We start from the raw sequence: 14,523 nt of genomic DNA on the forward strand, positions 1-14,523 counted from the left end.
TGCAGCTCGAGCCTTCATCGCCAACATCACAGACGAAAAGGCCCTTATCAAGCTAGATTTCAAAAATGACTTCAATTTGGTGTGGAGGGATGCTGTACTCCGTGCGGTTCATAGTCATTTCCCTTCCCTCTACCCTTTTGTACATTCATGCTACAGAATGGATATTAAGCTACTTTTTGACGAACATGAAATTGACTCGCGAGAAGGCGTCCAACTGAGTGACCCCCTTGCTCCTCTCCTTTTCTGCTTAGTCATGAAACAAGTCACAGAGGTCCTGTTCAGCGAGCTTATCATCTGGTTCTTGGATGATGGTACCCTAGCTGGTTCCCAAGACTCCCTCCTGGAGGACATGAGAAAAATCCAGGAGCAAAGTGCAGTTTTAGGCCTCACCCTGAACCCTTCTAAATGTGAAATAATATGTTCCAACAAGGGCATCAAAGAGAGAATAGAGGGTCTTCTGCCAAATATCCATAAAACTAAACCTGAAGACAGCACACTCCTAGGAGCTCCCCTGGGGTTGAAAGCCATCGATGAGGTCCTTGATAAGAAAATCGCCGACCTTAAGAGGATGGATGGGAGGATTGAGGATATTGATGCTCATGATGCACTCTACCTCATCACCAGATGTCTGTCCCTCCCCAGGTTAACCTACTTTCTGAGGTGTTCACCATCTTACAGTTGCCAAAAACTAAGTGAGTATGACCGGTTACTGAAATCAATGCTAGAAAAAGCCCTTAACCTCTCTCTTGATGACCTACAGTGGAAACAAGCCTCTCTTCATGTAAGACTTGGGGGCCTCCGAGTTCGAACAGCAACGCAAATCGCTGTTCCAGCCTTCATGTCCTCCTTATCAGCATCCGACGACCTTGTGAAGGAAATTCTACCTGCCCACTTACATCAGTTGGCTGGTGTACATGATCCCAATTTTACACGCTGTGCCACAGAGTGGGCCTCTCGTGCAGGCCCATCACCTCAACCACCATCCCCAAATGCCCACAAGCAATCCAGCTGGGATGGCCCCATTGTAGACCAAGTTGCTGCAGAGTGCCTGGGTGCTGCAACAACACAACACGACATTGCTCGCCTCACAGCAGTAGCAGCCCCACATGCAGGGGAATTCTTGTTAGCAACCCCAATGTCGGCAACTGGCACGCGTCTCACACCACACACCCTCCGAATTGCTGTGGCCCTCCGCCTTGCTGCCCCAATCCACACCAGATATAGGTGTATTTGCGGCGAGGTGGTGGCTGACAGGTACAGCCACCATGTCCTACTCTGCCAAAGCACAGGGGGATGGCACTCGAGGCACAGTGAAGTTAACGACATCATCAAGAGGAGCCTCACCACAGCTGGATGCCCAGCTGAAAGAGAGCCCCGTTATCTAATGCCCCGTAACTCTGATCCTCTTATTGGTCACCCGGCTGGTATCACAGTGAACTCTTGGAAGAATGGCAAGCAGTTGGTATGGGACTACACGTGTGTATCAACCCTGGCTAACACCTACATTGATCTCAGTGTTGCACAACCAGGTGGCGCTGCCACCCACAGGGAAGCAGCCAAATCCCGTAAGTATAGAGAACTGGATCACCACTACAATTTTGTCCTCATTGCTTCTGAGACACTCGGCGCCTGGGGTAAAAGTGCTACCAGTTTTTTTAAGGAACTGGGTTCTAGGCTCATTGAAACAACAAGGGACCCTAGAGCTGCCAGCTTCCTTTTCCAGCGCCTCAGCGTGGCGATACAGAGGGGAAATGCGCACTGCATCCAGGGTTCCTGCCCGCCATCTGAGGAGCTGGAAGAACTCGGCAACCTATGATAACCATCTTTGTAACCTATATGTAACTCCTTTATTGTAACAAAGTTCAAATAAAGCAAATACATATATGTGTATATATATATATATATATATATATATATATATATATATATATATATATATATATATATATATATATATATATATATATATATATATATACATACACACATATATATTTGCATAAGCAACAGGGCTCCATTAAGGAACATATAATCTCTTCCCATAACCAGACCATCACCAGAGAAGTCTTAACAAAAAACACGGAAATCATCGATAGATACAGCGATAGCAGGCGGCTAGATATCTGCGAGGCACTACACATAAAGAAGTCGACACCAGTAATCAACAGCCAATTAATGCACAACTATATTCTACCCACTTCAAGACTCCACACCAATATAGAAGCATCAAGAAATATGAGCCAATAGGCCCTTTGCAGTTACTTCCATTCTTCCCTTTAACTTACAAAATATTATACCCATTGTTTCGTGTTCTGTCTTGTGTTGAAAATTTGTTTTCACCTCATCCAAAACTGTTGTAACATATCACCTCACCCAAATGCAGGTATATATATATATATACTAGGTACGACATATATATATATATATATATATATATATATATATATATATATATATATATATATATATATATATATATATATATATATATATATAACTGAAAACTCACACCCCAGAAGTGACTCGAACCCATACTCCCAGAAGCAACGCAACTGGTATGTACAAGACGCCTTAATCCACTTGACCATCACGACCGGACATAATGAGGTGATAGCCGAGGCTATTTGAACCACCCCACCGCCGGCACTCGGATAGTAATCTATCATTTAGATTACTATCATAGCATTTTACCAAATCACCTCATTCTTTGGGGCACACGTGAGAATGAGGTGATTTGGTAAAATGCTATGCCCAAGATTACTATCCGAGTGCCGGCGGTGGGGTGGTTCAAATAGCCTCGGCTATCACCTCATTATGTCCGGTCGTGATGGTCAAGTGGATTAAGGCGTCTTGTACATACCAGTTGCGTTGCTTCTGGGAGTATGGGTTCGAGTCACTTCTGGGGTGTGAGTTTTCAGTTGCATATTGTCCTGGGGACCATTGAGGCTTGTTCGCATATATATATATATATATATATATATATATATATATATATATATATATATATATATATATATATATATATATATATATATATATATATATATATATATATGTCGTACCTAGTAGCCAGAACGCACTTTTTGGCCAACTATGCAAGGCCCGATTTGCCTAATAAGCCAAGTTTTTCTGAATTAATATATTTTCTCTAATTTTTTTCTTATGAAATGATAAAGCTACCCATTTCGTTATGTATGAGGTCAATTTTTTTTATTGGAGTTAAAATTAATGTAGATATATGACCGAACCTAACCAACCCTACCTAACCTAACCTAACCAATCTTCATAGGTTAGGTTAGGTTAGGTAGCCGTTAAAAGTTAGGTTGGTTAGGTTAGGTAGGTTAGGTAGTCGAAAAAACATTAATTCACGAAAACTTGGCTTATTAGGCAAATCGAGCCTTGCATAGTAGGCTGAGAAGTGCGTTCTGGCTACTAGGTACGACATATATATATATATATATATATATATATATATATATATATATATATATATATATATATATATATATATATATATATATATATATATATAAATATTTATATAACCGCTCAACCAACACGACCGGACAAAAGAAATAGAATGGGGGATGGAAATAGCCTCGGGTACCATCCTCTTTTGTCCGGTCGTGTTGGTCGAGCAGTTAAGGGATCCTGTACGCCAGCAGAGTGCTCCTGGCAGTATGGGTTCGAGTCACTTCTGGGGTGTGAGTTTTCAGTTGCATATAGTCCTTGGGACCATTCAGATTTGTTCGCATTTCTGTTCCTCACTTGTGCCCCAAAGAATGAGGTGATTTGATAAAATACCATGCCCAAGATTACCAACCGAGTGTCAGTGGGAGGGGGAGGGGGGGGGGGTTGGAAATAGCCTCAGCTACCATCCTCCCTTGTCCGGTCGTGTTGGTCGAGCAGTTAAGGGATCCTGTACGCCAGCAGAGTGCTCCTGGCAGTATGGGCTCGAGTCACTTCTGGGGTGTGAGTTTTCAGTTGCATTCAGGCTTGTTCGTATGTATATATATATATATATATATATATATATATATATATATATATATATATATATATATATATAAATATATATATATATATATATATATATATATATATATATATATTTATATATATATATATATATATGTATATATATATGTATATATATATTTGTATATATATATATATATATATATATATATATATACATATATATATATATATATATATATGTCGTACCTAGTAGCCAGAACTCACTTTTTGGCCTACTATTCAAGGCCCGATTTGCCTAATAAGCCAAGTTTTCCTGAATTAATATATTTTTTCTAATTTTTTTTCTGATGAAATGATAAAGCTACCCATTTCATTATGTATGAGGTCAATTTTTTTTTATTGGAGTTAAAATTAACGTAGATATATGACCGAACCTAACCAACCCTACCTAACCTAACCTAACCTATCTTTATAGGTTAGGTTTGGTTAGGTAGCCGAAAAAGTTAGGTTAGGTTAGGTTAGGTAGGTTAGGTAGTCGAAAAACAATTAATTCATGAAAACTTGGCTTATTAGGCAAATCGGGCCTTGCATAGTAGGCTGAGAAGTACGTTCTGGCTACTAGGTACGACATATATATATATACATATATATATATATATATATATATATATATATATATATATATACATATATATATATATATATATATATATATATATATATATATATGTCGTACCTAGTAGCCAGAACTCACTTCTCAGCCTACTATTCAAGGCCCGATTTGCCTAATTAGCCAAGTTTTCCTGAATTAATATATTTACTATAATTTTTTTCTTATGAAATGATAAAGCAACCCTTTTCTCTATGTATGAGGTCAATTTTTTTTTATTGGAGTTAAAATTAACGTAGATATATGACCGAACCTAACCAACCCTACCTAACCTAACCTAACCTATATTTATAGGTAAGGTTAGGTTAGGTAGCCAAAAAAATCTAGGTTAGGTTAGGTTAGGTAGGTTAGGTAGACGAAAAAACATTAATTCATGAAAACTTGGCTTATTAGGCAAATCGGGCCTTGAATAGTAGGCTGAGAAGTGCGTTCTGGCTATTAGGTACGACATATATATATATATATATATATATATATATATATATATATATATATATATATATATATATATATATAAATAGGTTGAACCTATTTAACAAGTTGTCATTTGCACAACCCTCTGGATACATGTGTGAAATATGCAACAACATTTTGTGTTTGTTGGGAAGGGACGAGGGGGCCATGGAGGAGATTAGGACCAGGGGGCCAAGAAGGAGATTGGCACGAGAGGTTCAGAAGGGAGATGGAATGAGGAGGGGAAATGGTGCCCCCACCCCTCCTTTAGAACACTAAGAACACTGGCATGGTATATTAATGAGAAAATCCTTTGGGAACACCATTACCCTGCAGGCCAGAGTGTAGGCGTGCTATTCGCAAAATCCTATTTATGGCAACTGTTGGGGCCTCCAGAACCTTGTAGTGAATTCAGTAGAGTTCTGGGTTGAATGTCTTTTGTCCTATTGTGGTCGAGTGGGAAACGGCAGGCGAGTGGGAATCACTAGAACATTGGTTGCAGCCACCTCATTACCCAAAAATGATTTTCTCATTGATATATCATGCCATTGTCATTTCTTTGATATTTAAATATTTTATCTGTCAAAGGAATTTTACGAAGTTTAATATATAACGTATTATCCTCACAGACAGTGGGAAGCGAAATAGAAAATAAGAAAACAAAAATATATTGTCCCATGAACGTGTGCTGAGAGGGTGAGTGGTTTCCCTACCTACAGGATATATTTTTCTGGTCAACTATTCCCGTTAGTCGGCCGGGGTGATGTGTCGGGCTTAAACTGTCAGTTGCTGCTTTGTAGTGCTGACAGAAGGAGGAACTTAGATGTGAGACGGCTCATGAGACTTGAGAAAGTGTTTGATGTGAAGTATGTTTGGAGTGTCCAATCTCTTATTATCATTATGTTTGTTGATTATTTCGGTAAGCATTAATGTGGAATTAGAGCTTAAAATAAGATGCGCTCTGGAAGGTTAGGTATTATAGCTACATCTACATTATACAAAACATAGAATTTGTTGTACTGGGAGAACCTCAATATTATTACATCAAGTCCAGCCAAACTTCATCTGATCTATGGAATAATGTACAACTTAAGCTACAATACATTACACTTTTAATGTGCTCTGGGCGTCAAAAAATATTATCATCATATTATATTATACCCAAATTAACACAAAGTACCAGAAACATGCACCAAACTTAGATTTAGAAGCTATTCGTATCTTAAAATATACATATTTTAAGATATGAATGCAGCTGTGACTGTAGAGAAGAGGGGTACAACTATTAAAACCTGCCGTATTGCTAACACCTCTAAGACTCTTTTTTTTTTGTATATTACATATTTTTGCATTAAATTGTATTTTAAATAATGCTATATTCTAAAGTTTAGTTGCACCACTGCAAAACTAAGAGTACATGAAAAGGATTTCATATTAAACAGTAAAATCCAAGCAATGAGCACATATCCTGTGATTTTTGTTTGTAGTAATCTAGAAATTTTCAGGAATATTAAAAATTGGAACTAGGGTAAATTAATTAGAAGTTTAAGCATTTTAAATAACTATTTTTCTCAGTTCAGTATACACAAGTTAATTTATATATATTTCATACTATCTAGATTTTGTATTATTATTATTAGATGAACAGAAATGAAAACTTTATATAAATTATGGTAAATCAATACCTGTAATACCTATGATGGTGTCAATACCTGTAAATTTCCTTGTTATTGTCATCGACTTCCTGTATCATCACGATGACATGTGACCGGAAGTTTTGTTAACTTGGATATTCTTCGTTGGTAACATTTTATGGGAATGTGGTTAATATTAAATAAAAATAATATGTTGTTTTTAAATATGCGAAAATGGTGGTCAAACGGTGAAACAAACCATCCACAATACTCTTGCAACATTGCATAGAAGAAGAAACTTTCAAGACTTGCTTACCTTTTCACTTTCCAGCCGGTTTAGTTGGTCTTCTAGTCTGGAAAAGTCGGGATTTTTCTTCTTCATACTCTCCCCTTGCCTGACCTGCGTGAACACACTTGTTTGAATCCTTCAACATACGCCGTGTTTATATGCAATGTGTCATCCTAACTTATAGTACTTGGCTTCGATGGGTAGAACGTACATAATTACACTTTTGCACCTAAAATTAAGCCACGTTTTCAGAATTAATTTTGTATCCGGTACGAGAAAGAAATCAACATGCCAAGGAAAGCTGAACCTTCCTCGGCATAGTATAGACCACATAAGCACTACATTAGGCCTGAAATGGCATATATTAGGCCAACGATTACAAAGGCCTATGGGAGGTTTGCTTAGGTTGCATAGTTAATATTCAATCTTTTCGTATGCCCATTGTGGTATTCCAATAGTACAACTCATCCTCCTGTTTTGATAGTACTTTTTGTAACTTTGTGGACCATCGTACATATATATTGACGTAATGGCCAATTAGTATAACTTGATACTATTCACTTTTTAGAGTCTGGGAAAAATGATGCTAAAAACTTAACTTAAATATTCCCCAGGGCCTATTACAGCGCATAAATATAGTTTATTAGGCCTCAGATAACGTGATTAAGGACCTTGGATGGCTAGGATAGGTTTTATTCGCAACATTAGTAAAATAACTTCTCCGGTTTGTCCGAGTTAAATATTACCTAATTACACTTTCTAATTGTCTATTTCGTCAATATATGTCCGATGGTCCACATCATTACCATATGTACTATCTAAACAGGAATATGGGCTGAATAGCATGAAACTCGAAATGTTAATGGGTACGACACTCCATATTTGAACTTTCCACCAATAGTTGCAATATGCACCATCATATTCAGAGGACGGATTACAATATAAAATACCAGACTTAGGCTCTGGATCATTTCTCTCCTCATAAATGAAGTTAAGATTTGTACTTCATACATAACACTCTGAAGTCTGTAGACCATGTTTACATTGGTTCAACACTCTTAAATAAATATTTTTTTGCAATGGTAAGATCTGTATTAAATTAGTACCTAAGTTTATCATCGATTAGCCAAGAAACCAAGTTTATTGAAGAACCACAGATAAAATTGTGTTTAAACTGTAATAGTCCATGGACACAAAAATCACATATCATGTCCAGTACAGTTTGTAACAAAAAAAGGCACTCAAATGCACAATAGACACAATATATGTCTGATGTTTCCAAGCTTTGTGTATGGCTGAGTGTATGTATCATTACAACTATGTATCTGGTGCGTGCGTGGCTAAATGGTTCAATAAAATTGTGCCCTTTTTTAAAACTGCGCCATCTGTTGAACGTAAAAAAAAAGCTTGTCTATACTTAGACCAGAAACTCCACTTCAGCACCCACATACAACACATAACTAAGAAAGTCTCTAAAACAGTTGGTATACTCTCTAAAATATTATGTACCTAACTCTGCTCTCCTCTCACTATACTACGCACTAATCTATCCATATCTTACTTATGGTATCTGTGCATGGAGTTCAACCATTGCAAACTACCTCAAGTCAATCATCACCCAGCAAAAATCTGCTATCAGAACAGTAACAAACTCTACTTTCAGACAACACTCAGTCCCCCCCCCCCCCTCCTGTTTAAATCCCTAAACATTCTAAACATAAACTCACCCCACACATTCTCTTGTGCCATCTACATTTACAAAACCATGTTCTTAAATGCGAACCTTGCTCTGAAACTTATTTTTCTGAAACTTATTTTTCTGAAACTTATTTTTCAGAAACATATTTTTTGCGAGTGGACAGATGTAATAAAACCCATAATCATCGAACCGAAATAAATATCTCTTTGATATCCCCAGAGTCAAACTTAATCTGTGCAAACACTTTATGCAAATAAAGGGACCTAGTCTATGGAACTCAGTCCCTAACGAATTGAAAAGCTGTCTAACTTTTGTCCTATTCAAAAACCAAACCATAAGGTGCCTAATCTCATTTTCGTAATTTCCTACCTAGTGCTTTCAACTCGCACTGTATCTAGTGCTACTCAATCCCCCAATAAGCCATATAACTCTACCATTGTAATAATTGATATTATCTGATATTATGGTTGTTATATTGAGTGCATATTCTACTACATTATTCCTTGAAATTATCCTCAAATTGTGCTACAATAAACCAATTGATAACCCTCAAATTTTACACTTACGTACCTAGTAGTCTTTGCCATTACAGTATAGTGTCATTATTGTGTATTAATCTAATCTTTGTTTATTGTGTCAAAATTTCTTACAATGTACCTGTTAACATTATTTGTCAATTTTGCTGGAAATTATCTACTTAAATTATATGTTAGGTTAAAGACTTGCCCGAAACGCTATGAGTGCTATGGTTTTACAAGAATGTAAAAATTATCATTGCTATGTACTCTCCTAACCCCCCAATGTACCTTTTTGTATATAAATAAATAAATAAAGAAAAGCAACACATGCTGTGTGTTTTTCATATGAGGGGAAATTTTCATATTTTCATATCTTCACCAATTGCTTTGAAATTTTGACATAACGTTGCTTCCTAATAGGCAAGTGCTTTTATATATCTACTATATAGATGTCACACCTCGGACAGGTAAAAACATGTTTTTTTTAACTGTTTTTCATGTGAGGGAGGATGAGGGGACGGGGGGGGGGTATGGTGGAGGACAATGGGACGGAGAAGTGTGGAATGGTGGGGTGGACGAGGGGGACGGGGAGTGGGGTGATAATGAGGAAGAAAGGGGATGGGGGAGTTGTGGGGGAGGATGAGGGGATGGGGCAGTAGGGAATGGTGGGGAGGGCAAGAGGACAGGGGAGAGGGGAATGGTAGGGAGCACAAGGAGACAGAGGAGTGGGGGAGGACGAGGGGACAGGGGAGGGGGAATGATAGGGATGTCAAGGGGGACAGGGGAGGGGGAAATGTGTGGAGGACGAAGGGACGGGGAAGGAGGGGAGAATGATGGAGGGATGAGGGGATGGGGAGAGGGAAATGGTACGGAGGACGAGGGGACAGGTGGGTATATTAGTGGGGAATAGTTAAGAAGAGGAGGGAATGGTGGGGAAGACGGGAAGCAGGGAATGGGGGAAATGGTGGGGAGGACGAGGGGACAGGGAAGTGGGGAATGGTGGGGAGGACGAGGGGACAGGGAAGTGGGGAATGGTTGAGAGGACGAGGGGACAGAGGAGGGCGAAATAGTGGGAAGGACAGGAAGCCGGGGGAGGGTCGGGGGTTCTAGAGTCGGCAAACTAGACAATCTCTATATCTCAGCAGACAATGGAACAACAAAAAATATTGTATACCCACAAGCATTGTGATATTAAACATAATAGAAACGTGCGCTTTCTCTTTTCTTTCTTTTCCACTTAACCAGACTAAGCCACAGCAATGCATGGGAGGGTACAGTTAGTATATATATATATATATATATATATATATATATATATATATATATATATATATATATATATATATATATATATGATTTGGTAAAATGCTATGCCCAAGATTACTATCCGAGTGCCGGCGGTGGGGTGGTTCAAATAGCCTCGGCTATCACCTCATTTTGTCCGGTCGTGATGGTCAAGTGGATTAAGGCGTCTTGTACATACCAGTTGCGTTGCTTCTGGGAGTATGGGTTCGAGTCACTTCTGGGGTGTGAGTTTTCAGTTGCATATTGTCCTGGGGACCATTCAGGCTTGTTCGCATTTGTGTTCCTCACGTGTGCCCCAAAGAATGAGGTGATTTGGTAAAATGCTATGCCCAAGATTACTATCCGAGTGCCGGCGGTGGGGTGGTTCAAATAGCCTCGGCTATCACCTCATTTTGTCCGGTCGTGATGGTCAAGTGGATTAAGGCGTCTTGTACATACCAGTTGCGTTGCTTCTGGGAGTATGGGTTCGAGTCACTTCTGGGGTGTGAGTTTTCAGTTGCATATTGTCCTGGGGACCATTCAGGCTTGTTCGCATTTGTGTTCCTCACGTGTGCCCCAAAGAATGAGGTGATTTGGTAAAATGCTATGCCCAAGATTACTATCCGAGTGCCGGCGGTGGGGTGGTTCAAATAGCCTCGGCTATCACCTCATTTTGTCCGGTCGTGATGGTCAAGTGGATTAAGGCGTCTTGTACATACCAGTTGCGTTGCTTCTGGGAGTATGGGTTCGAGTCACTTCTGGGGTGTGAGTTTTCAGTTGCATATTGTCCTGGGAACCATTCAGGCTTGTTCACATTTGTGTTCCTCACGTGTGCCCCAAAGAATGAGGTGATTTGGTAAAATGCTATGCCCAAGATTACTATCCGAGTGCCGGCGGTGGGGTGGTTCAAATAGCCTCGGCTATCACCTCATTTTGTCCAGTCGTGATGGTCAAGTGGATTAAGGCGTCTTGTACATACCAGTTGCGTTGCTTCTGGGAGTATGGGTTCGAGTCACTTCTGGGGTGTGAGTTTTCAGTTGCATATTGTCCTGGGGACCATTCAGGCTTGTTCGCATATATATATATATATATATATATATATATATATATATATATATATATATATATATATATATATATATATATATATATATATATATATATGGCACAACTCTCCTAAACACGAGAGTTAAGTATACAACTTTAGAACACTTTCCCACCAGGAGACTCGAACCCTACCCAGCACAGAAGCCTTCCAGCAACTGGCATAACAGGTACGCCTTAACCCGCTCCACCACCCGCTCAGACCCTTAAAAGAGATGGTAATTTCGGAGTATTTAAATACACCAAAGATCACCACCTCCCAAGAGCACTAGAGCAAGTGAGGGGTCATTTAGACGTTAGTTTCATCAAGTCCCTGTTAATATGGGAAGACACAGTGTCTATGCTTAAGGCACAACTCTCCTAAACACGAGAGTTAAGTATACAACTTTAGAACACTTTCCCACCAGGAGACTCGAACCCTTGCCAGCACAGAAGCCTTCCAGCAACTGGCATAACAGGTACGCCTTAACCCGCTCCACCACCCGCTCAGACCCTTAAAAGAGATGGTAATTTCGGAGTATTTAAATACACCAAAGATCACCTCCTCCCAAGAGCACTAGAGCAAGTGAGGGGTCATTTAGACGTTTTCTGTGCTTTTTTTTAAGGCTTCTGTGCTGGCTAGGGTTCGAGTCTCCTGGTGGGAAAGTGTTCTAAAGTTATATATATATATATATATATATATATATATATATATATATATATATATATATATATATATATATATATATATATATATATATATATATATATATTATAATAGACACTTGATCACTATAGGGAGCAAAACTTATTATGTAAGATACCACACACACGGCCCTTGTAGATATGTTCATGTAAGCTAAAGTTTATACTTACATCACTTGATTTTGTCGAGTTTTTATCTTTTAGGAAAGCAGAAATATCCTTAAACCCTTTTTTCTTGGCTATATCACTCGGTGTCTTGTTATCCTTATCCTTCTGGTTTTTGTTCACTCCAGCCTGAACCAGCCACTCAACAGCCTCCAGCTCACCAGACGCCGCTCCAAAGTGCAACGCGTTGGACTTCCCGTCAACACGAGCGTGAATATCACAGCTCTTGTCGAACAACTGTTGCAAGGCGCTCACCTGGCCTCTGAGAGCGGCCCAGTGCACGGCTGTCCGCCCTGGCAACATACGAAAGTACACATTAATTTAACTCTGTACCTTTGCTGAAATTTTAGATGCACTCGATATTTTTACCATACAATGAAATACAAATATTTTAGGAACAATAGTATTATGCTCTAAGTTCCCCCTTTATTTTTATGAATATGGAGTCCTAATTCGTTGTATCTGATGTACGTTTAAGTGTCGGTTTTAGAAATGATTTAATTAATATCCTTACTCATGTGCTGGTCTTAAAAGAGTAAAAAGACCATTGTATCTATCTGCAGGAGGTGTCATAAGCTTTCTTCTGATAAAAAAAAGAACTGCCACAACATAGAATTTCGCAGCAAAGGCAATACAGATGTATAGTTCCAAGTTGACCAAAATATCTGTCATACCTTTGAATTACCTTTGCAAAAGCCAAATTAGGAGAAGGGAAAGGCAGCCATGGTGATCCAGGAACCACAAGAGACGATCATTGATCATGAGCATAATTTGCAAACACAAACTGGTTAAGGCAATAGAAACGGGGTAGAAATCCGTAGGGAAGCTCCCCTGAGTACTAGGCTTCTTAATAGGAAGAACAGCAGCTGTAAGCTAGTCATCGGGGACAGAAAAAGACATCATAATACAGTTAATGGCACGAAGAAATTATTGCCAGGTGCATGGAGCGAGATGACGGAGGATCTCACAGTGAACACCGTCAGAGCCCACAGCTATAGATTTTCACAGGGACAAAGCGAACCAGAGTTCGGAAGGGTTAAAAGATCATTATATGGGAGGCAGAGATGCGTATTGAAATGCAAGGGCCGAGATTGAAGAATGGGCTTACGAGTAAGAAAGGAAGAAAGAAGATAAGCACTGGTGATCACGGTCGCGAAATGCAAACCAAATTTGTGCGCGACCAGCACCGGGTTCCCTACAACTGAACCGGGAAGGGAAGGGCGAGCGACAAGTCCGGAACAAATTTCCCCTGCAATCTTATGGATCATCCTCCAGACGCGAGGGAGAGAGGGTGACTGTGGAGACATGGAACCTCCAACACTCATGCTTAGCCATACGGATAGCCCTACCAGTCACCACATTCGCTTATTAAACACAAGGAATGATTCGACACCGGTGCCTCTTCCAGGCTGCCCGCTTACAGCACACAACCGAGGGTCACAGTGTGCAGTCCCCCCAAGGAACACATCTTCACGTACCACGGGAGGCGTAGTAGGGGACAGAACAGAGAACAGTGTCTATGATGGTGTTAGGGAAAAGGGGGAGAGAGACATCAGATGGGCAGGGAAGAGCAGCACGAAAATCAAACAAATCCACTTTAGCAAAGAAATCCACCTTAAATCCCCACTGAGGGAAAGAAAGAGGGTGGACAGAAAAAGAATTAAAAGAGGATAGAAAAAGATTCCTATTATGAAGGTTATCAAGGACTCTCTATGCCAGGTTTCAATAAATAAGTTAATACAAGAAAGAGTGCGAGAGTCATCGGCTGTCCAGAATTCAGGAGAGAAAGAAGATGATAGGACAAAGATTCTAGAAGAAGACGTTAAGAATTCGCAAGAACATCTCCCCAGAGGATATGGCGACAGATAAAATCCCCTAAAAGGAGCACAGTCTCCTCTTACCACGACATGGTCCTGAAGTAGTGGTCTAAGGCTCGAATCCTCCTCATGGCTACCACTGTTATTTGGCTCCTACTGATATTCTAATAAATACATCATAAATAATCTGATTTCTTTAAGCATTCGAAGAGAAGTGTAGGAAGT

At 39.5% G+C, this 14,523-nt stretch overlaps 1 protein-coding gene across 1 annotated transcript in view; it reads right to left on the reverse strand.

The window, feature by feature from the left end:
* The window catches only part of LOC123758542 (uveal autoantigen with coiled-coil domains and ankyrin repeats), a 196,957-nt gene that overhangs the window by 139,341 nt on the left and 43,093 nt on the right, over positions 1-14,523 (reverse strand). Inside the window, exons 5-6 of the mRNA XM_069322922.1 lie at positions 12,488-12,774; positions 7,055-7,138 (exon numbers count right to left, since the gene is read on the reverse strand). Coding sequence (XP_069179023.1) covers positions 7,055-7,138; positions 12,488-12,774 — 371 coding nt within the window. The remainder of the gene's footprint in view (positions 1-7,054; positions 7,139-12,487; positions 12,775-14,523) is intronic.

Source organism: Procambarus clarkii, chromosome 11 (assembly GCF_040958095.1).
Source record: "Procambarus clarkii isolate CNS0578487 chromosome 11, FALCON_Pclarkii_2.0, whole genome shotgun sequence".
NCBI lineage: Eukaryota > Metazoa > Arthropoda > Malacostraca > Decapoda > Cambaridae > Procambarus > Procambarus clarkii.